At 35.3% G+C, this 25,255-nt stretch overlaps 1 protein-coding gene across 12 annotated transcripts in view; it reads left to right on the top strand.

Annotated features, from left to right (window-relative positions):
- The window catches only part of BIRC6 (baculoviral IAP repeat containing 6), a 262,265-nt gene that overhangs the window by 180,783 nt on the left and 56,227 nt on the right, over nucleotides 1-25,255 (top strand). For all 12 annotated transcript variants that reach the window (XR_004428401.1, XM_033176091.1, XM_033176090.1 and 9 more), the window contains 4 exons: nucleotides 6,127-6,427; nucleotides 8,490-8,707; nucleotides 10,666-10,830; nucleotides 12,112-12,280. Coding sequence is in view for 11 of the 12 variants with exons in the window: in XM_033176091.1 (XP_033031982.1) it covers nucleotides 6,127-6,427; nucleotides 8,490-8,707; nucleotides 10,666-10,830; nucleotides 12,112-12,280 (853 nt within the window). In the remaining variant the exon portion in view is untranslated. The remainder of the gene's footprint in view (nucleotides 1-6,126; nucleotides 6,428-8,489; nucleotides 8,708-10,665; nucleotides 10,831-12,111; nucleotides 12,281-25,255) is intronic.

Below are 25,255 nucleotides of genomic sequence, written 5' to 3'. Positions count from 1 at the left end.
GTGGGCGCTTGTAATCCCAGTTACTCGGGAGGCTGAGGCAGGAGAATCGCTTGAACCTGGGTGGCAGAGGCTGCAGTGAGCCGAGATTGCGCCACTGCACCCCAGCCTACGTGACAGAACAAGACTCTTGTCTCAAAAAAAAAAAAAAAAAAAAAAACAAAGGTTCAAACTGAAGCATAGAAAGTGTAAGGAATGAAAAGAACATAAGAGCTGTATGGATTGAAGTGAAAAATTCTAACGTACCTGAATTTATAGACCCAGAAAAAGAGTGAGTTGAAACATGGACAGAAACAATATTGAGAAGAAGAAAAATTTTCCAAATAGATGTAAAACTTAAATCTCAATTCAACATGTAAGAAACTGTTAACTTCCTGTAGGATATGCATGCCTGAAACTGTCATGGTAAAAGTGATTAAAAACAAAGACAGCTGGCCACTGCGGTGCATCCCTGAAATCCCAGCTATGCAGGAGACTGAAGTGGGAGGATTACTTGAGCCCATGGGTTCCATACCACCTGGGCAACATAACAAGACCTCATCCCCCCAAAAAGAAAAAAGAAAATTTCTTAAGACAATGAGAGAATATTAAAGCCAGCCATAAAGGAAGTGACCTATATTTTCAAAACAGCAGCAATAACACTAACAACTGGCGTTTCAACAGAAACCATATGAGCCAGGGAATTACAGCTTTAAAATGCTAGAAGACAGCAAGCAACAAGATAAAGCAAAACAATCTGTCATCCTAGAATTTTATACCCATTGGAGAACATTTTCTACAATTCTTCACCGACCTTGCCCATCGCCTCTCAAAAATCAGTGATGGCAAAATAACAAGTATGGGATTAACTCTGTTGTCTCTATAGTTAAAAACTCTAGACAAAATATATTTTAAAAGTTACTTAAAGGCTTTAAAGAGCAACTAGAAACAGGCAGAAATTTAAAGACAGAATTTAAGAGGATTTAAACACAGAATTAATAGAATCACATTCAGTGATATTAGTGTCTATACAGCTTTTCTCGGGGATATTCCTCAGTCTTTGTTGGGTGGGACAGGTAGAACTCAGACTTAAGCCACAGTCGTATTGGCTGGAGTTTGATTCTTCCATACTGGCTGGAAAATAAGAATTCAGAAAGGAGGAAGCCAAAGCTGAGCAGCTCCAAATTCTGCACATCTCTAGCTTGCTCCAGAATTATTAAACACAGGCATTTTGAGAGCAAGCATGAACTAGAATGCTGAAAAAGCTGTGCAGAGATTTCAGCTGCTGTCTGTCACAGAGAGGATACAATTTGCAGTTTTAGTCCTGCTCAGAGATAAAAATCTTGGCTTTTCCATTGGAATTCCAAATGGCCCATACATTGAGAGTAAAGGCTACATCCTAATGAAGATTCACTTGAGAAATGAGGGAAAAATCAAAATAGACCTTCTAATAAATTACAAAAGCCTCTAAGTTCAGGGTGATATACCAATAATTTCCCTATCTGCTAAACAAAACTAAACACACTCCAAGGAAGATTTTAAAATCAAGAGTTGATACAACATCTCATCAACAATGTACAGTGTATGGCAGGGCATGGTGGCTCACGCCAGTAATCCCAGCACTTTGGGAGGCCAAGACAGGCATATCACCTGAGCTCAGGAGTTCAAGACCAGCCTGGCCAACATGGTGAAACCCCGTCTCTACTAAAAAATAGGATAATTAGCCGGCAGTGGTGGTGTACCTCTGTAATCACAGCTACTTGAGAGGTTGAGGCAGGAGAATTGCTTGAACCTGGGAGGCAGAGGTAGCAGTGAGCTGAGATCGTGTCACTGCACTCCAGCCTGGGTGACAGAGTGAGACTCCATCTCTGTAGTTAAATGAATGAATGAATGAATGAATGTAAGTGTATTAAATACCCCATTTGAAAAGCAAACATTTGTCAGAATAGAGAAAAAAACAAAGCCCAAGTATATGCTGTTTAAAGAGATGTGCTTGAAAGAAGAAAGCTGCTATCCCTATTTTTTAATATATGACAAAGTTAAATTATGGACCAGCATATAAGAAATAAAGAGGATCATTAAATATGAAAATACTAATTCAAAATAAGTCATAACAATCCTAAATTTGTATTTAATAGCTTCAAAGTACATGAATCAGAAATTTATAGAACTGAAGGAGGAACTAGATAAATCTACATTTCAGTAATAGATTATAACATTTATCTCTCAGTAAATGAAACAAAGTGAGGATGTAGGAGATTTTGGGAGAAACGACCAAAACTTCTAGATGGACCTAACCAATGTTTATGGAACACAGCATTTACCAACTACAGGATGTACTTCTTTCCAAAGAAAGATAGACAGTATGCTGGCCTGTATAAAAGTCTCAGTACATTTTAAAAACATTAAAATCAAACCCAGTATGTTCTGTAACCACATCAGAATTAAATTGGAAATCATTAGCAGTAAGATCTAGAAAACCTCACATATTTGTAACTTAAGCAGTATAGTTTTAAATAACACATGGATGAAAGAGGAAATCACAATACATACTACAATATATTTCAAAATGATAATGCCAGCATGACATGGGATATAGCTAATGCTTATAATTAAGAGATTTATCAGTGATGTACACTCCCACCTCAGGAAACTAGGAAAACAGGAATACAGTTAACCAAAAATCAGAAGCAAGGAATTATTACAGTAAGAGCCAGAATCAGTTAAATATGAAACAAAAAAAGAGAAATAAGAAAACCATATATTTTGTCTTTTGAGACTTTTAGTAAAATTGATGAACTATGAAAATTTTTCAAGAAAAAGGGAAACCACACAAATTGGACATCCACAAATGATGGCAAGCACACTGTTGTAATTTCTATAGAATAAAATAAGGTACTATTATAACCAACTTTATGCCAGCATATTTGATAATTTAGATATAATGGATAAATTCCTTGACAAATACAACCAGAATCAACATAAGAAGTGCATGTGTACGTTTGTGTGTATACACTCATACAGAATTATAATGAAATATACTGAATTTTTAGTCTTTTCATTTGTAAGTACCATGACTATGATTTTGAAATCACGTTAATCCTATGTTTCTCCAGTTTAAACTAAAACTCATTTTTTGTTCTTAAATTGGAGCATTTGACTACTTTAGAAAGTATCATGTCTTCTCAGTTTGCTGTGACATATAATGAGTATCAGAATTAAAGACATCACATGGTTGGAATATCATAATTCCTAAAAGCCTGTGATATAAATCATATCTTGTTTATTGAATTTAAAATAATTTATTTGTGTTTTAGACATTATTCAAAGTGAACACGTCCTTATTAGACTCTTTCCTTTGGGAAATTGAGCTGTTTTATCCTAGTATATCAGAAATAAAATTTCTTTGTTGTTAATTGAGCAAAAGCATGCTTTTATGTACTTTTCAGTTTTGACTTTCAAAATGTGACATAATACAAGTGAATATAATATATGGTTTAAAAAATTAAATCCATCTTAATACCCTAAAGCAGTTCTGTTTGAATAGTTATACTTTTGACATTTGTATAAAAATCAGTTTATATTCTACTTTATGCTGCTTTTGCTGAACCTGTATTCTGAAATTAATCTTTGTTGATGCCTAAACCTGTGGTTGTCTCATTTGTATAGCTGTAATATACTTGCTGTATATTTAACTATACCTTATTGTGTGTATTAGTCTTAATGTTGACTAGCATTTTTATTGTTTCCAGTTGTTAGCCAAAATGAAAAAAGTTGTTGTGAAGAATTGTATATGTATCTAATATAAGACTTAAAAATTTTTATCTGTGTAATGGGAGATGGGAAATGATACATGATAGTGGTTTTGATTTGCTCTTCTGATATTCATGAAGTTGAGGGTCTTTCACTTGTTGAGGAATTTGAATACTGTAAATCAAGAGTTGTTTAGTTTTGCTGTCTTTTTGCTTTCATTGTATTTGGTTTGTTTTGTGGCATCATTTGAGAAATAGTCTTTTAAGAAAACACAAGGTAAACACTTGAGGTAAAGTTCTGCTTCTATAACAATGTTCTATTATATAGGCACTTTTATATGAAACTATCTTTTGTGCAGCATAAAATAATAAATATAGAGGTACTTTAAAAAAAGTTACCTGTAAAGGGTTTCAAAATGGTTTAGAAGTGAAAAGTGCCCAAATTCCCATGTTCTTACAATTAGGCTATTTCATATTGTCATTCTGGCCTAAGCTTCAGTAGTCAAAATAGGCTGGCGTCAAAATTGCAGCTGTTTTATTCAGTGTACAGATGCATGTAGTGTAGCTGTAGATCCACTTGAGACTGATCAGCTTAAGACTTTTACATATATATGTAAAAGAAGGAAGAAATAGTGAACTAATCACAGAGTTACCTCACCGTTCATTTAAAAATCACCCCACAGAGTTACCTATCGATCTACTACTGAAGTCATACAGGAAGCTTAGGAATGATCCTCATGTTTTAAGTGAATAGTGAGATAACTCTGTGATTAGCTCACTGTTCATTTAATTATATGTTTGCGTGTATAACTTCAAATTAGTATTTAGTGAAGTGCGTTATTCATGGCCAAGCAAGATAAATAGAATATTTCTAAATGAAATGAAAAGTTTGTAGGGCAGCCATGCTCAGAATTGGAGTTTCTCTTTGAATTATTAAGATTAAATTATAGACACGATGCTCCTTTACTCCTAAGTGCAGGAAACTTCTCTTAGATAACCACAGTACAATTATACAAATCAGAAGTTCGCATTGACTCTACAATGGACTGCAAATCTTGTTCAGCTTTTGCCAGTTGTCCTTCTAATGTTCTTTAGGGCCAAAGAAAAAGAAATCAGTTTTCTTTTGCATGGTTTGAGGGTACTAGTAGTTCAGGATCATCTGTTGCATTTTGTTGTCTTGTAGTCTTCAATCTGTAACAATTCTACTATCTTTATTTATCTTTCATGGCCTTGATGGTCTTGACAGTTTTCAAGAATACATGCTAGAAATTATGCCTATATATATATTTACACATATGTACATACATGTGTTTTCTAGGTATGTTTGCTGATAGGACCCAGAGGCAGACTCTCCCTAGTGATGTATGCATATATATCTTCCATATTGTCATTTTAAAAATTTTCCACTAAAAGAAATCAGGGCTCCTTGGAGAAATTCTAGTATTGAGGAAGGGTATATAGAACATGAGCCTAGAATGTTTTGCTGTGTTAGAAAGCAAGGAAATGCTTAAAGAACGATGGGGGATAAGTTAATAGCAAGCAGGATCCTGCTTTAATGGGGTCTCAGAGACCAATTCTTATTCCCCTCAAACATCAGAATTAATAATGATAGTAGCAATATACCTATGTAATAAAGTTAGAGTCCATACTGATAGAAATTAATGGACAAGAAGGGAATGTTTTCCTTATAGCTTGATGCGAACTAATAAATGTAGAAAGAATGACAGAAAGTCTCCTTTTGATAACCACAGTAGTAATAATTGTTTTAGGAACAATTATAAAAATGCTAAGACTAACTGTTCAAAAGTTTGGCGAGAAATAAGGTATTTAAATAGTCTCAAGAATCTGCATACAGATACTTAACTAATTATAGAGGTGGAAATAATAACTAATATAGCTACATTTGGCAGACGCTGCCATACTTTGGATGTCATGTGTGTCTTGATGTTTGGTAGCTTGTTTTTATTTTTATTTATTTTTTTGAGATCATTTTGTCACCTAGGCTGGAGTGCAGTGGTGTTATCTTGGCTCACTGCACCTTCCACCTACTGGGTTCAGGTGTTTCTCCTGCCTCAGCCTCCTGAGTAGCTGGGACTACAGGTGCGCACCACCACACCTGGCTAATTTCTGTATTTTTAGTAGAGATGGGGTTTCACCGTGTTGGCCAGGCTAGTCTCAAATTCCTGACTTCAAGTGATCCACCTGCGTCAGCCTCCCAAAGTGCTGGGATTACAGACGTGAGCCACTGTGCCCAGCCGGAAGCTTGTTTTTTAAAGCAAGTAGTTTTATTAATCCTTATAGTCCTGTATTTTAAAGAGATCATTTAAAGTTAAGTCTTTACTTTGAATCTGATGTTGAAAATGTGAACAGCCAAGCAAACAGTTTTCTTTTTCTTTAGGTGAGTGCTCCAGTTGTAACATCCACCACTCAGGAAAAGCCAAAGGATAGCGATCAGTTTGAATGGGTGACCATTGAACAGTCAGGGGAGTTAGTTTATGAAGCACCAGAAACTATCGCGGCTGAACCTCCACCTATCAAGTCAGCAGTACAGACCATGTCCCCCATACCTGCCCATTCTTTGGCTGCTTTTGGATTATTTCTTCGTCTTCCGGGCTATGCCGAAGTGCTACTGAAAGAGAGAAAACATGCCCAGTGCCTTCTTCGATTGGTATTGGGAGTAACAGATGATGGAGAAGGAAGTAAGTGTTTAGTATTAAATTTATCAACACATATGTGAATAGATTGTGTAAAGTTATCCAGATCATTGCCTGTTGTTCATCATTTATTTCCTTCATAGTTAAGCTGTTAGATGATTTATTGTAGGTGGTGTTGTAAGTGGTTATAATAAATCGTAAAGAATCTTCATTTTCATCTCTGTATTCATTCAAAAATTATTTTCCTTGTGCTGACAAAACTGTTGGGCATCACTGGAGAGATTTAAACATGAAGCAGTTATTTAGAGCTACCCCCAAGTAGCTAATGTTCTCCAGTAATAGTAACATGGGATGTATATAAACATGTAGAATTAGGAAGTTATAAAATCCCTTGAGCACTCTTGAGTGAGTATTATGGAGAAACACGCGTGTGAGATTATTGATTTACTACACAGCAGTGTGAATGAAGTGGGGTGGTAGTTTTTAGTGGGGCCTTGAACTACAGGTTAGTTTTAGGTTGTGATGAGTTATCTCAGAAAGAAAATAAATGGAATGAGCAGTGTTTCCAGGTTAAAATCTATGAGAGGGGATAAGTTAGCTGATGAAAATTTGTACAAAAGGCAGCATTGTGAACATTTTAAAAGCTAATATTGGTAACAGATCATGCAAAAAACCTGCTTAAGAACTTTAGATTTTATTTTGAATAGCAATAAAGGTTTATTAAAATGTGTTAAGATCAGTGATGTGTTGAATATAGTTTTTTTAGAAAATGAATCTGGTAGGAATACTTAGATTAAAGAGAACAGAATCAGGAAAATAATGCCATAATATGTATTCATGATAATATAGAATAATAAGAGAAAGCTGTGATGATTGTTTCCTTTGGGTTGGCATTGTTATTTAATAGAAAGAAAAACTGAAGAATTACAGGATAGCCTCACAAGTAGATTTTCATTTGGGTGGCCTGTACATTTTCACTTACTGTTTATTCTCTTAATATTTACTAGATAATTAATATTTCCTTATGTTATTTTAAAATCACAAGGTTTTGATTTGGTTGATTTCTTTCACATGCCATTTAGAAAGAATAAACTGTTAAGTCCTGTACTACAAAGTATATTTAATCTAATAAAACTATATGAATTTATTTGTAGATCTCGAAACTCTGAAGCTATCAAATATTCAAAGTAAATATTTTTTCCTTTGTATTTTCCTAACAATAAAAATCCCTCATAAATGCTGGCATATAAGTGGACCCGTGTAGTTTAAACCTTTGTTATTCAGGTATCAACTGTATTTATTTTAGTAGGTCAGGAATTTCTAATTGCTTGATCTGATTTTTTTTTTTGAGTAGGTAGAGGGGTAAAAACCATTTTTTATTCATACATAATAGTTGTACATATTTATGTTAAACATATGATATTTTGATACAGACATAGAATGTGTAATAAGAACCATGATATTTCAACACTCTGTTACTACAGTGTTAAAGTAGGTGTAACCCTAAACAGAAGAGGAAAAAAAAATGCCTTTCTATAATTTCACACTATTTTTAATGCATATACAATGAATTTTTATTTAAAAGCATAGTTATGATATCTCTTCTGTAATAATTGTTTCGTGTACCATCCACGTAGCATTGCTTTCTTTGCATTTAATACCCCTTCCTGGCTAGAACACAGTAGAACACTATTGGGAAAAAAATAATTTTACTTGTTCATTATCTGTTCATGGTTAAAGCTACTCCTAAGGAAAGCAGTTACTTTCTTACTGTTGTAAGATACTACTAATGCTTCTTTTCTATTGTTCAGGTTTTAGTTTAAATTCTATTTGTAATAATTTTGACATAATCTATAGCTGTTATTGTACATGTTTCCATTTTTTTTTGAGGTTTATGTGTACTGTGTCTGACAGAGTTTTTCCTGACACTTATTCGTGATTAAATTTTAAGATATTACTGTTCTATTTGTAGTATTTGGTTTTTTAAATAGTTTAGTGATATTATTTTGTATTACAGTGTCATTATTAATTTATGATCCTGTATGTAGCCTCTTATTATGCTTTTAACTGTTTTCAATCTTGAAGTCCTCTTCTTTTTTCAATCTAGGTCATATTCTTCAATCTCCATCAGCCAATGTGCTTCCAACCCTTCCTTTCCACGTCCTTCGTAGCTTGTTTAGCACTACACCGTTGACAACTGATGATGGTGTACTTCTAAGGCGGATGGCGTTGGAAATTGGAGCCTTACATCTCATTCTTGTCTGTCTCTCTGCTTTGAGCCACCATGCCCCACGAGTTCCAAACTCTAGCGTGAATCAAACTGAGGTAGGTTCACTTTTAATTATTTCAGTTATTAAAAAAACTAGTTTTAATTAGGGAGTAGAGAGTAAAGTTTTTTTCTGAAGTAACCTTTCAGAGACTTGGGTGTTCCATTTTCACATCTAAGAGGATATTTAAAACAGACATTATAAATTAATTGGTTTCTCTGTTAGTCTCCTTCAGTAAACCAAAAAGAAACCTATCTACTTGAAAAACAGAAAGGATTTAAGTGCTTGATAAGCTTTCCCATTTGCCAAGACACGCTGAATTTATACTGTGATCCTTCTTCCTTTCCTTTTTGAACTTTTAAGAATAATACTATAGAATGGGGGTTGTGGGTGGGGATCTAGCCAATGCAGTAAGACAGGAAATTCAAGAAAGAAAGAGAAAAATTCCTCATTATTTCAATATGATTTAATTGTATTGTAGAAAATACCAGAATAGGCTGGGCGCTGTGGCTCACGCCTGTAATCCCAGCACTTTGGGAGGCCGAGGCAGGTGGATCACCTGAGGTCAGGAGTTCGAGACCAGCCTGGCCAACATGGCGAAACCCCGTCTCTACTAAAAATGCAAAAATTCACTGGATGTGGTGGTGGGTGCCTGTAATCCCAGCTACTCGGGAGGCGGATGTGGGAGAATCACTTGAACCCAGGAAGCGGAGGTTGCAGTGAGCCGAGATTGTGCCATTGCACTCCAGACTGGGCGACAAGAGTGAAACTTTGTCTCCAAAAAAAAAAAAGAAGAAAAGAAAATATCAAAATAATTAGTGGCATAAGTGAGTTTATTAATGATACAACATAGGGTCAGTATATAAAAATTAGTTAATGTTTACATACTAGCAACAGACACATAAAACGAACTTTATAAAGATATATTTTAGAATAGCACCAAAAATAGAAAATATCTATGAATAAATCTGAAAAATATGTATAATACCTCTTTATGAATTTTTTGGTCAGGCATGGTAGCTCATGTCTGTAATCCCAGCACTTTGGGAGGTGGAGGCAGACAGATCACTTAAGGTCGGGATTTCAACACCACTCTGGCCAGCATAGTGAAACTCCATCTCTATTAAAATTACAAAAATTAGCCAGGCCTGGTGGCTCACACCTATATTCCCAGCAACTTGGGAGGCTGAGGCAGGGGAATCTGTCTGTGCTCATGTATGTCTTCGATGGGTTAGATATGGTAGTGCAATGATATTATTTCTTCCCAGATCAATCCTTAAGTTGATACAATTCCAGGTTCATTTTGGAGGAAGTTTATAAGCCATTTATAAAATGTATATAAACATGCAAAGGGTTAGGAATAGTTGAGATACCCTTTTACTATATCCTTAAAAGATCTGCTCATATCTCAATTCAATTTTGAGTCATTGACTTTTTAGGTTCTAGGGTGGTTTATCCCTTCTTTTCTTGATAAATATTTTAAAATATTTATTTATTTATTCTTAAATATAAGCACTTTCTCTCCATTTACCCCTTCCCCCAGCCCCTGGCAATTAGCAATCTGCATTCTGTCTCCATGCATTTACCTATTCTGGATATTGCATATAAATTGAATCATGTAATGTATTGTTCCTTGCGTCTGTCTTCTTTCAGTGTAATGTTTTCTAGGTTTATTCATGTAGCATATATCAGTATTTCATTTCTTCTTATGGCTGAATAAATATCCTGTTTGTTGATCCATTCATCTGTTGATTGGTATCTGGGCTATTTTCTGATAATCTTTTAGTTTAAATGGTGCTACTGTAAACGTGTGTCTATTTCAGTACCAGTTTTTAATCTGTTTTAGTACTAGAAGTGGAATTGCTGGGCCATACAGAAAATCTGTGTTCAGTTTTTTTGAGCAACCACCAAACTGTTTTCCATAGTAGCTGCATCATTTTACTTTCCCAGTGATAAATACTTTTGAAGATAAGCAAAAACAAATTGTAATAGATTTTCATTTTTTGTTATTTTAAGCCACAGGTGTCAAGCTCTCATAACCCTACATCAACAGAAGAACAACAGTTATATTGGGCCAAAGGAACTGGCTTTGGAACAGGCTCTACAGCTTCTGGGTGGGATGTGGAACAAGCCTTAACTAAACAAAGGCTGGAAGAGGAACATGTTACCTGCCTTCTGCAGGTATATTTTGTAAATTTGATATTGTTCATAATAATGTGTTTTTTTGTATTATTTTAAAATATTGATAACTAATCCAACTATCCTCAGCTATGTGTATGCCCACTTGTGGTTCTTCTTCCCAGTGCATTCTAAGATACTACTGGATAAAGATTGTTCTTGCTTACTTGTAACTCTGTATTTCTTCCCTCTCAACTAGCTTCTTCACTGAGAGGAAAGTGGCAGGGATGAAATTATCTAGTAGCTGGAAGATGCATCTTCCTACAGGCATTTTCTTGTTTAATGTGTTGTATGTGGGCTTTTTTTTTTTTTTAACTGTTACTTTTTTATATGCATTTTGGTTGCTTACTTTTTTTCTTTCTTTTTTTTTTTTGAAACGGAGTTCACTCCATGGCCCAGCCTGGAGTGCAGTGGCGTGATTTCGGCTCACTGCACCCTCCACCTCCCAGATGCATGGTTGCTTACATTTTTAAAGATAACTTTTCGGCCGGGCGTGGTGGCTTACGCCTGTAATCCCAGCACTTTGAGAGGCCAACATGGGTGGATCACCTGAGGTCAGGAGTTTGAGACATGGTGAAACCCTGTCTCTACTAATAATACAAAAATTAGCTAGGCTTGGTGGCACACACCTGTAATCCCAGCTACTCAGGAGGCTGAGGCAGGAGAATCACTTAAACCCAGGAGGCAGAGGTTGCAGTGAGCCAAGATTGCGCCATTCCACTCCAGCCTGGGTGACAAGAGCGAAACTCCGTCTCAAAAAAATAAATAGATAAATAACTTTTCTAGATTCAGGCAAGTTGAACAAGAATAGAAAGTCTTTATACCACAGAAATGTATAGGGGAAATACTTAATGAAAAGATTAGCTTTGCTTCCTGCATCAGCTAATTGAAGTTGGTTAACACTTTGAATGTGTCTTCTGCAACTCTAAAATGCTCCTTCTAGTATAAAGTTCTAAGATTTTGTTACCCTCAAACTGTGAATTGCGTCTATTCAATAAAATATGTAAATAATACAGAGTTGCTGCTATGTTTTTATATCCGCAGTTGTATTGTTTGTATATGTCTAATCCTATGTAATGTACCATCCTTTGTAAGCAACACTCTCAGACAAAACAGATCCTTCCCTTTTGAAAATTTAAACAAATAGTAATTTTAAAACATCGTATAAGGTACTGTTTAAGTAGAAAATATGTACTGTTAGTATTCAGATTGAATTTCTAACCTACCATAAAAATTTTTGAAGTATGTGAAACTGAAATCCAAATTAATTTCAACAATTTTTAGGTTCTTGCCAGTTACATAAATCCTGTGAGTAGTGCGGTAAATGGAGAAGCTCAGTCATCTCATGAGACTAGAGGGCAGAACAGTAATGCCCTTCCTTCTGTACTTCTCGAGCTTCTCAGTCAGTCCTGCCTCATCCCAGCCATGTCATCTTATCTACGAAATGATTCAGGTAAATAATCCCTGTAAATGTCTTTGTGGATGAATAATTTTGTTTGCTTATTTTATCGTTGTCTAATAGTAAGCTTCAATTGAAATACTTGATGGATTTATTTCCTAAAAAGTATTCTGGTAATATTTGGTTGTTTTTTGGTGCCCTTAATTTGATACTGTGTCATCACTTACCCTAGAACACAGAATAAAAGTTTCATTATTCCTTTGTCTTTATCTGTGAAAGGTGAAAGTACACTTTTTCCTTTTAATTATCTGTAACTGAAAATAATAGGACAAAGTCTAACAACTTCATGACATCATTCTGATCTGAATATAATCAAACTTCTGTGGATTTTAAATATTTTTGTCAGACACTATTGCTGACAACAGTTATTTTTGAAGAAAAGCAGATACATAAATCACTCAAGTCCATAGGTACTTCATAAGAAGATGATTAATTTCTTAAAATTCAATAATAAAAGTACTGTAGCTACTTATTTTGCCAGTATACAACTGATTATTGATTGAATAATATAGTTTATTATTTCTTTGGTTACAGAATTATCATCTAAGAAATATATTCTTTTCCTAAGAATAGAAAGTTACATGTTCAGAAATATATAGATATTTCCAAGAGAAACAAGCAGTTAACAGCTACTTCTTTCAGCCAAAACCTTTATTATTTATTATTTCAACTCTGTTCTCATATTCTTATCTCTGTCTTTATTTATATTCTTACTCATGAAAATAAACATGTATGTATTTCATTAATTTATTAAGGAAGAATAGATAAGGAAAACAATGGGAGTGAATCTTGATAGTCTATTTTGTGGTTGGTAGCAGCTAAGTGACACAATTGGATGTTTGGTAAAAGTGTTAGTATTTGAAGGGATTATTGCCCATATTCCCCAGTATCAGAAGGATTGTTGTCCTTTAAAAATGTGCCATTTCTCAGTCTGTCTCAGACTCCTTCATGAAAGTATTAGACTGATTTTTTTGTTTGTTTAGATTGACCTGTTTGGTACATCAGATTGGTCTTTTTAAAAAAGTAGATGTCAAATGCATAGTATATTTTTTGATTAAAATGTTTTGAGACTATAATTTTAATTTTAGATTATATAGAATAATTGAATAGGGTGAGATGGGTTTCTCTTTATCTCACGTCTCTATTATTGAAGTATTATTTTCTTAATCCTTATACTTTGAAGACCTGACCTACCAAAAATTTTAAATTTCTGTTTTAGTCTGAAATTGACTCTCTTATAACACTGAGCTTTTACCTTTATGATTCATTGTCAAAAAGGAAATCCAGGATTATTTACGTAATATTTACAGTAATTGCTACTCATGTAAGTGCACTTCCTGGGAAGGCGTGTATGTTAACAAACTGATTTTTGTAAATGTATGGAATTGCAGAGACTTAGATATTATATCTTGGAACTATTTTAGAAATTGAATGTGACAGATCAAAGTTTGACCTTTCTTTTGTGATCCATTATTTTCCTGGAAAAAATAAATTTCTTTCATCAGGCTTTAGATGTTCTTGAATTTGGTACCTTGTCCAGTGGTTAATTCTAATTGATATATTTGGATGTGGTAACAAATACTTATTTTGAGATAATACCTTGTATTAAGATAAAATGATGTAACTTGTATTCGGTAGATTAAATGGTAGCATGCCTCCTAAATGATATTAAATATGGATTGTTTTCAGGAAAACACAGCTTAATATTATATAAGTAAAAATAAGTATGTAAGTAAATACATAATTATATAAGTAAATATAAATGTAAAAATATATAGTTATCAGTTTTGGTTAGAATAGTAATAATTAATTTTTTAAGTGGCTGTTATTTATTTATTTGAGACAGGGTTTCCCTCTGTCACCCAGGCTGGAATGCAGTGGCACGATCTTGGCTTGCTGCAACCTCTACTTCTCAGGCTCAAGCAATTCTCCTGCCTCAGCATCCTGAGTAGGTGGGATTACAGACATGCAGAAGCATGCCTGACTAATTTTTGTATTTTTGGTAGAGATGGGGTTTCACCATGTTAGCCAGACTGGTCTCAAATCCTGGCCCATGTGATCTGCCCACCTTGGCCTCCAAAAGTGCTAGATATACAGATGTGAGCCAACACACCCTGCCTTAAGTGGCATTTAAAAATCTGAACAAATTATCTAGCCAGAGTCTTCCTTAGACTTAGTAAAATTTCTATTTTGGAAAATTAGTCTAAAGTTTATTTTCCAGTTTTTTCATTTGTGTATGTAGTATTATTTTTGGCAATGTGGGAGTTGAGGTATGTGACAGGATCCACTCCACAATCTTTTACTTCATTTAGTTGTCATGTCCTTTTCTTCTCCTATAATGTGGAAGAGTTCCTAGTCTATCTTTATCTTTCATAATACTGATATTTTTATAGAATATAACGATTTATTTTATAGTATATTCTACAGATTGGTCTGTGAGTGTGAGAGTAGTCCTCATAATTTTACCTGAGATAGTTGTATTCAAGAGATGACTTGCTTATGTTGCTATCAGATGATATACAAAAACACAGGCCTAATATAATAATCTTTTCTGAGAACTTCAGAAAATAATGTCCATTTTCGTTCTATAACATGTTTTTAAATGATTGGTGGGCAAGACAAGAAAATATAGGGAACACACTAGTTTATGCCCTACTTTCAGTGCAGAGATTGGTCTGTCATTGATTTTAAATGTCTGTTGTGGTTTCTGTCCCACACCCTTTTTGCCCTTATTTTCTGGCTACAGGTATATGTTAGATACTTTGTAATCTTCAAACTTTTATGTTTAATGACTATTAAAGATTGAGATGAATACCAGAGTCTGCTCCTCATTTTAATAAAACCTTCAAGTTCTCATATTAATGAGTTTACTATGTAGCTGGTTAGCTAAGTCTGTTTTATTTCAATAGAAGTTTAAGAACTGGCCTGAACATATTAAATGATAATACTAAGCTGGCCATAAGGATCAACAATAATTGCACATAAAATTGATCTTCAGTTTTAGTTCTGAACATCTTTGCATCAAAGGTGAAAAGAGAATGTTGTTAGTTGTAAAATTATTACCAGAATAGAGGAAGCATACAAGCTCCTTAGGGGAAAGGACAACCTTTTTTCCATTACTAACTTGTCACAATTCTACAACTGAGACACAGATCCTATTCTCCAGAGGCAGGCACTGATTATATTTAGTGATTTAATCATTAAGTATATTTAGCCATTAAATAGTTACCTAAGAACTTTTTACTTGCATAATAATGGCTGTGCCATTATTTAACCTAATTTACTTTTAGATTGTTATTTTAATTTGTAAAATTTAAAATTATTAGATGCTTTTGGGAACATTTATGTATCCAGAGCTTTATACATTTAGTATTCTTAAGATAACCTCCTGGCCAGGCACGGTGGCTCACGCTTGTAATCCCAGCACTTTGGGAGGCCGAGGCGGACGGATCACCTGAGTTTGGGTGTTCGAGACCAGCCTGACTAACGTGGAGAAACCCCATCTCTACTAAAAAAATAAAAAATAAAAAATAAAAAAATTCAAAATTAGCTAGGTGTGGTGGCACATGCCTGTAACCCCGCTGCGTGGGAGGCTGAGGCAGGATAATTGCTTGAACCCAGGAGGCAGAGGTTGCAGTGAGCCGAGATGGCAGCATCGCACTCCAGCCTGGGCGACAAGAGTGAAACTGTCTCAAAAACAAAAAAAGATAAATTCCTGATATTTCATCTTTTTGAATTCACTGTTTCTAGCTTAAAATTTTTATGACTTAATGGTAGTTTTCCTACTATTTTGACATCTTTTTGTAGGTCTTAAAATGGGTGGAGAGGAAAATTTAGATATGTAAATGAATGGAGACTTTTTATTTTATTTTTGAGATGGAGTCTCATTCTGTCGCCCAGGCTGGAGTGCAGTGATATGATCTTGGCTCACAACAACCTCCGCCTCCCAGGTTCGAGCAATTCTCATGCCTCAGCCACCCGAGTAGCTGGGACTACAGGCGCCTGCCACCCGCCTTGCTGATTTTTTGTGTGTTTTTAGTAGAGACAGGGTTTCACCATGTTGTCCAGGCCGATCTCGAACTCCTGACTTCAAACGATCCACACCCCTCGGCCTCCCAAAGTGCTGGGATTACAGACAGGCATGAGTGACCGCCCGGCCTATAAATGAATGGAGACTTTTAAAAAAGTGTTTGGTGGCATTACAGCAGAAACATAAATCTTCATATTTAGGCTAAATTAATCAGATTTATCAAAGGTTAACACCATGGTTCCAGTTACTCAAAATAGTAAGTTTGATGCTTTAATAATTTGTTTCTTATTGCTTATTAAAATAAAGACATATGTTAGTGTTCTAGATAGGAAAATACATTAATTATTTGCTCATTTTAATTACTTTCTCAACATTTTCACTTCCACTTTTCACAACAAATGGTATTCTGGAAGTTGCATTTTGTATGCCAGAATCATTTTTTCTCCAGCCGCTGTATAGTATGGAGTTACCCCACTGGCCACTAGATGGAGTTCCTGTTTCATTTTTAGAAGTATTTGGTAACATTCAAATGTTAATGTTAACAGGCAGAATGTTACTTTAGAGACCCTAGCCTTCTGTTTTAGAAAATGATATGTTCCTTTTTTAAGAAAACAGCATATTAAAACTCAGCACACATTAAATTATTTGCCATTAACTTAGTGAGGTATGCTACAAATTCTTATTGAAATCAAATCTTTACCATTTTAATACTGGTCTTATTATATGGGGATGAATATTCTTTTAGAGTATAAAGGGAAATTGCTGTTATCCTGGTTAATCTGATAATTTACAGATTAGGAAAGAACAAATGAAATATAGAGAAATGTATTCAGTTGTTCGAGTTTAACTGGTTAGTGGTAACATGGTGATTATAAAACTCACTTATTTTCAAGTTTAAAAGCAAGGTATAAATGGATTTTGTCATCATTATGAGAAAGAAAAATGAGTAACTGATATGTTAGAGTAAGGTTGACATGAGAGAGCAGGCACAGGACTTCATTGGGAAAATTATAAAATACTGATTTGGTTGGTCATCTTAGTTAAATGATAGGATTAAAATTTTTAATTCCCCTAATATTGGTTTGACAGTTTTATGACAAGCTATAATGTGTCAAAACCCATTACTGCGTTTTGATATACCATCTGATTTTTCTCACAGAGTATTTTGTGTGTTTAAAGCTGTTTTTATTATTTTATATTACCTTGGGATATGTTTCTTTAAGAGTCGGTATTTAATTTCATGAGTATACTGTTTGAGAATAAGGTTAATTTTGTTGTTATGACAAATGTGTTAATTTAAATATGACCATATTTATTAAATTCAAATTACTTAGTAGTTACTTCAAAGTAAATTTGCAGTTGGAAACCTAGCCATCTTGCTGGGTCTCAGGGCTCTCCAGATTAAAAAGGACATAGATATTGTATTAGTGCTCTTACAGGAAAAGAGAAGATTTGATACCAATAGAAAATATGTAATTTTAAAATACTTTATTTTGTTGATATATACTGCCTGAGAAACAAATAATTAAAAATTACTGAGCTGTCATAACATGATACTGAACTGTATATCCTTATTTTTAGCTTTCATGGTAATAGTTCATTTGAAACTGTCAAATTATGCCGTTTCTTTGTACTGTTTTAATAAAGAGTCTGGATGCTGTGGTGGTGGTTCATGCCTGTAATCCCACCACTTTGGGAGGCCAAGATGAGAGGATTGCTTGTGCTCAGGAGTTTGAGATCAGCCTCGGCAACATAGTGAGACTTCATCTCTATTAAAAAGTAAAATAGGCTGGGTGAAGTGGCTTATGCCTGTAATCCCGGCACTTTGGGAGGCCAGTGTGGGCGGATCGTGAGGTTGGGAGATCGAGACCAGCCTGACCAACATGGTGAAACCCTGTCTCTACTAAAAATACAAAAATAGCTGGGTGTGGTGTCACGTGCCTGTAATCCCAGCTATTCAGGAGGCTGAGGCAGGAGAATTGCTTGAACTCTGGAGGCCGAGGTTGCAGTGAGCCACTGCACTCTAGCCTGGGCGACAGAGCGAGACTCCATCTCAAAAAAATAAATAATAAAATAATCTATCAGATTATTCTACTAAGTAGAGTAGCAGGCCAGGAGTGGTGGCTCACATCTGCAATTCCAGCACTTTGGGAGGCTGAAGTTTGAGGATCACCAGCCTGGGCAACTTAGACCCTGTCTCTATAAAAAACAATCAGTCAGCACTCGCCTATAGTCCCAGCTACTCGGGAGGTGGGATCCCAGGAGGGCGAGGCTGCAGTGAGCCATGATCACACCACTACACTTCAGCCTGAGTGTCAGAGTGAGACCCTATCTCAAAAAAAAAAAAAAAAGAAAAAAATCTGACACTTTATTTTTAGCCCAAACTTTACTTTAATAGTATTTTATTATGACTCTAGTTTTTGTGAGAATTAGCTGAGCAATACAAATAAAATTTAAAACACTTGCCCATGTTTAATGTATTTATTTCTATATGTGGTCACTCACAAGATATGTTGATGGCCACTAAGTATCTATAATGTAAGTGCTTATCAACAAATGTTAATTCCTTTTATTTAGAGTTTTCATTTTTGTCAAGGTCATCCAATGTGGAAATAACTTTCGTATAGAACATATCACTCTATGTGTTAAATAATTATGACTGGTAAGTTTTATAAGGGGAGGACAGGTTGCTTAAAATTTAGATGAGTTTTGAATTGCTTTGATTTGTACAGATTTGTAAGGATAAAGTATGTTCACTTCTCACACACTTTAGCCATTCTTGATTACCCAGAGTAGTCCTTTCACCTATGAGCTGCTCACATACCTAATCCTTATATTGTCACCTTTCACATTATAGTACAGCTATTAAGAAAGTATGTACTTTCTTAATCAGATTTCCACATAACTACCTGCCAGATTAGCCGTAACTCTCCATGTCTTCTGTCAAACATCCCAGTTAAGTATGAGTTGTGTTTGTTTCCAGATTTGTTTATGCCAGTTGTATTTACACTATATAATTATTATGCAAACTAGATGTTTTTATGGTAAATCATGAAATGCTTAAAAAAAAGTCCTACAGACCAGATGCAGTAGCTCAAGCCTGTAATCCCAGCTCTTTGGGAGGCTGAGGCAGATGGATCACCTGAGGTTAGGAGTTCGAGCCCAGCCTGGACAACATGGCAAAACTAAAAATACAAAAATTAGCTGGGTGTGGTGGATGGGCACCTGTAGTCCCAGCTACTTGGGAGGTTGAGACACGAGAATTGCTTGAACCCAGGAGGCAGAGTTTGCAGTGAGCCGAGATCGAGCCACTGCACTCCAATCTGAGTGACAGAGCAAGATTCCATCTCAAAAAACAAAAAGAAAAGAAGAAAGAGTTACTCCAGTTTACTTAGGGAATATATTAAAATGTTAACAGTGGTAATTTTATTTTGTATTACCCACATTTATTAAGAGAAATAATGTCAATACTTTATTGAAACAAGAAAGTTTCTTTTCTATGTAGTCTTTATTTTTCTGTGTAGCCTTATGTTTACAACTGCTTAACTACCAAAAGTCATTCTAATGCTTATTTCTTTTGAGAAACTAAAATATAATTTCCAAAGACAGTTTTAAAATATTCAGTGTTCATTAATGCTACTAAAACTTCATTTTTCTAAACATTTTCATAGTCTTCTGTCCCATAGTGACTAAATTTCCTTTTCCTGTTTTTTTTTTTTTTTTTTTGAGACGGAGTCTCGCTCTGCCGCCCAGGCTGGAGTGCAGTGGCCGGGTCTCAGCTCACTGCAAGCTCCGCCTCCTGGGTTTACGCCATTCTCCTGCCTCAGCCTCCCAAGCAGCTGGGACTACAGGCGCCCGCCATGTCGCCCGGCTAGTTTTTTGTATTTTTTAGTAGAGACGGGGTTTCACCATGTTAGCCAGGATGGTCTCGATCTCCTGACCTCGTGATCCGCCCGTCTCGGCCTCCCAAAGTGCTGGGATTACAGGCTTGAGCCACCGCGCCCGGCCGGCTCCTTTTCCTGTTTTAAGTAGATTACTAGAGGCTTAAAGAAAACGTAAACCTAAATGCAGTTTTATTTTAATTAATATATATTTTATATGTACTCTTAGAAAAATTGTGGCATTTTTGCTGTTGTGTCTTGTATACATTACCAAATCTTGTATGTTTTGGAGTAATCCATCTTCAGTGTCCATATTAATTGCTTTGTCTTCCCTGTTTTTTTCTCAGTGAAAAGTTAAAATTTGCCTGTTTGCTTTGTTGTAATTTTATTCCTCAAGCTGGAAGCATCATATATTAATTGCTCTTAGAGCAGGGAGTTACCCTGGGATATATGTTTTAATATTCTGGAGGTGTGCTTTCTTGTTAGAGCCAGATTTTGCCCTGAATGCAGTCCCTTGAACGAGACCTTCAGAGTGTAGTATGGATGTAGACAAAAACAATCACTAAGAGGTTAAATACTGTTCTAGCTATACCTAACATAGTCAAGATACATTCTTCTTTTTCTTTTTTCTCTTCTTGCTTCTTTACATCTTCTGCTGTAGTGATGACAGAAGTGCCAGTTTTCCCAGAAAATGTCTTCATTTAGAGAAAAAGAGAATGATTGTGAAGCAAATTGCTAGAAAATATATTTATTAGAAATATTAGTAAATACTCGAAAATTGCTAGACAAGAAGTACTAACTAGCTACTAAATACTAGAAAATTGCTAGGAAATGTATTTACTAGCAGAGAGCTGGTAAATGTATTTATTACATGTGTTGCGTTTCTTGCATAGTTTTTCAGTGTGCATTCCTACTTTAGTCTGTTAACATGTTAGAAAATGATAGTAAATGAGTGTATTTTAATAGAATTTAAAATCTGTTATTTTAACAGTTGGGCTGAAGAGCCGAAAATATAGTGAAAATGGAGAAGTTAGATTCTGCCATTTGTGTATTCTATATTTAGTAGCTACAAAGATTCTTAAAATTTTTTACATATCTAACTAGGCTGATGTATTTAATGTGAACTGCAGTTTATATACAAAAAAACTGCACTTAGTGTATACGATTTGGTAAGTTTAGAACCTCAACTCCTTTTTAAAGCAACTCTTTTGGGGAGCAGTTGAGCAGAATAGGGATTTAAAATAATTTTTTCCTTTGAAGATTAGGGGATCATTGTGTCATTAATTTTATAATCTAGTATTGAAACTAATTCCATTTTACTAATATTTGGTAAAGCAATAGCAAAGTTTATCTCTTCTTAATAAAATATTTATTTCTACAGATTAAGCATATCACATATTTAAGCTTGAAATAATGGAGTTACTAAATGTCAGAGTTTTAAAATAATTAAAAGAGAAGTGCTCCTTACCCTACATTGCATCAGGCATAAAGTGTTATCAGTTATGTTGCTTTAGTCCACAATAGTGATGAATGAACCTTTTCTCTTCATGGAGGGCTTCCGAACAAAACCTGGACAAGCTTCATATCAAAGATGGCAAATGTTTTCAGTATATCCTGAAGGAATGTATCTTCTCTGTTAGCAATCTGTGGTGAATTTCACTGTAACTATTTGATGTAAATTGCTGGCCTCTGCAAGTAATAAGTCACACTGTAAATAGGTTCTATTTTTTAGTATTTTTAGGTTTTTGTATATGCTGAATCACATATTTCCTCCAAAATGCTAATGTTTACGGTTATTTCTCTTGAATTTTCTGTCTGATGAACCTTTACACTGTTCTTTTTCTTTTCAACTGTTTGAAGATAATTTTCCTCATTGAAATGTTATAGTTCCAAATGCAGACAGTGATTTTATTCCTCTCCCTACTACCAGTTACTACTATAAAAATGAAAAAAAATTTATTGGCATAAGTATAGTAATGTCACACACCTGCATCTGTAGCTATTAATGATAATTCCAAGATAGTCTTCAAGCTATGCATAATTCAGCAACAGGTCTTTTGAGGATTGGAAGGATAGTGACTTTACTTGCCTGGTTGTAAGCTGTAACACTGATTAAACATGCATTTGGTCCTTGCTGAGTAAAGGAGCTACAAGCTCCACTTGGAGACATGGCATTGCATAACAGCGTGTTGTGCCTCTGTTCTTTCTTTGTCAGGCAGGCAGCACATTGAATCGTGTAATAACAATGAAGTATGTGTAAAGGAGCTAAAGTTAAAGATACCTAAGGGTTTTCTGATGAAACTCTTCATGGCAAAAATAGAATTAAATAATTCAAGATTGAAATAGTTTTTATGTTGTTTTGTGCTTTAACAGGCAGGTTTTTATTAAGAGTTTATTATCTTTCTCCATTCTTGTTGCTGGCTGACCACTGGTACACATTAATTGATAAGAAAAGCACATGTCTTAAAAGGAGAGCATAAATCAGCTCTCCATTAGTTTTCCAAGTTCTCCTCTTGGGGGGTCTTCAAAATCTTTGAAAACTAATAATAATAAAAAGTCAGATATAAATAACACATCAGTTTCCAGACATAGGCATAGATTGTCATATGCATTAATATCTCATAGTATTTGACTTAAAGATAAGCATACTTACGTAACTAATGGTTGTCAAGAAAAATACAGAAATACAAAAAACTTGATATTTTTAGTTTAAAATAAATTTGATATCTTGAGATATTTTTAAAAGTATAGTAATGAAATTTAAAGTTATTTTTTAAATTTTAAAGATTTTTGTGAAATAAACACACAATTTTATCTCTCACATTTTTTGAACTATTCCCAGTCTCATGGGCCAATGCTTATTATTACCTTGTTTTGCTAGCTTTTGCCTTCATACTCCTTGGTAAGAAGAGAATATCTTCTTCTGTTTCCATAATGTAAGATTCCCAGTTGGCCTCTCCTAATGCTAACTCAATAGAGTAAAATAGATACCAGTTAAATAAGAGGGAATAGCATGTTTCATTTATTTCAGAGGAGCTGTCTTATTTTATCTATGCCTTTATTCTTACATGTGAATATAATGTAACTATATTTTTTTCTTTCTTTTTCTTCAGTCATAGTCTTCTCTGTCACCCGGGCTGGAGTGCAGTAGTATGCTCATAGGTCACTGCGGCCTTCAACTCTTAGGCTTAAACATCCTCCATAGCTGGGACTACAGACACCTGTCACCATGCCCAGCTAAGTTTTTAAATTTTTTGTAGAAATAGGTTCTTATTATGTTGCCCAGGCTAGTTTCAAAACTCCTGGCCTCAAGCAGTCCTCTTGTCTCAGCCTCATGAGTCACTGGGATTACATATATAAGCCATTGTGCCCAACTTGATTTTTTTTTTTTTTTTTTTTAATATAACATCTCGTGCTTTATAAATTGACCTGCAAGTAGGCTGGGCGCGGTGGCTCACGCCTGTAATCCCAGCACTTTGGGAGGCTGAGGCGGGTGGATCATGAGATCAAGAGTTTAAAACCAGCCTGGCCAACATAGTGAAATCCCATCTGTACTCAATGTCCAAAAATTAGCTGAGCTTGGTGGCAGGTGCCTGTAGTGCCAGCTACTTGGGAGGCTGAGGCTGGAGAATCACTTGAACTCGGGAGGCAGAGGTTGCAGTGAGCCAAGACCGTGCCATTGCACTCCAGCCTGGGTGACAGAGTGAGACTATATCTCAAAAAAATTGACCTGCAAGTGATATACTTTTTTTTTCTTTTTTCTTTTTTTGAGATGGAGTCTAGCTCTGTTGCCCAGGCTGGAGTACAGTGGCGCGATCTCAGCTCACTGCAACCTCCACTTCCCAGGCTCAAGCGATTCTCCTGCCTCAGCCTCTTGAGTAGCTGGGACTGCAGGCGTGTCACCACATCTGGTTAATTTTTGTATTTTTAGTAGAGGCAGGATTTCACCATGTTAACCAGGCTGGTTTGAAACTTCTGACCTCAAATCATCTGCCACCTTGGCCTCCCAAATAGCTGGGATTACAGGCATGAGCCACTTACTGGGTATGAGTTGGTCTCTCATTGTGGTTTTAATTTGCATTTGTCTGATGACTAATTATGCTAAGCATATTTTCATGTGTTCATTGACTATTCACGTATCCTTTCCAGAGAAATATTACAAATTCTCTGCTCCAAGAGTGGGGGCTGGCTAGAAGAGGGGATTGAATGTCAACTTCTCAGCCATGTGTGCCTCTAACTTAGCAGCAGCAGGTTGCTGTGGTGGATTAGAAATGCTGACATCCTGCCCCTCACCCCGCTAGGAAGACAGGCTTTCAGCTGTGTACTAAGGCATAGCTTTCCAACTTGGACTCTTGGGAGAGGGAGGCCTGTGTTCTTGGCTATAGCCAGCTGGAGTGGTTTTTCTTTCTTATTGAGCTGAGGCTGGGGAAGAAAGGAGCAGCATCTTGATTCACAAACCACAGACTCTTGCTTCTCTTACTGAGTTTCCTACTAAATGTTTCTTCATTTGCTGCGTGCTTTTAGGACCATTTCTAGAGATTTTAGATAGTTGTGTTCTTTTAAAGAGTATGTACCAGTTTCACTAGGGAGCAGATCTGCAGTGATCCTCCCTCTTTCATGCTAGCAAGAAAAACTGAGTTCTCATAAACCAAATAAAATATTCAAACTTTCTTACTAATTAAATGTTTTAGACAGTGGAATATTTTGCATCCATCAAGTTTAGAAACCATCTATCTTCATATTGGGTAGAAAGAGGAAGTTAGACACTGTGGAGTATCTAGTTTTTATAAAACTCAACACATACCTAAATATACAATATCATGTACTTCTCCCCTGTAAAACACATTTTATTAATTAAATTACATCAAGTTTTTCTTACGTATTCTGTTCTCCACATTTCAAAATTCAAAAGCTTTAAGATGGTAGCTGTTTTTCTGCCTCCTATAGCCTGCTGATAACAGCTCACTAGGGATAAACTATCTAACTAAGAATAGTACTAATAGTTACAGATAGTACTAACCAGTGCTACTAATTTCTTATATTTATTTATAGGAAATC

Source organism: Trachypithecus francoisi, unplaced genomic scaffold (genome assembly GCF_009764315.1).
Source record: "Trachypithecus francoisi isolate TF-2019V2 unplaced genomic scaffold, Tfra_2.0 Lachesis_group17, whole genome shotgun sequence".
NCBI classification, from domain to species: Eukaryota; Metazoa; Chordata; class Mammalia; order Primates; family Cercopithecidae; genus Trachypithecus; species Trachypithecus francoisi.
Note: the sequence above shows the minus strand (reverse complement) of the source record. Positions and strands in the feature narration are given on the sequence as shown.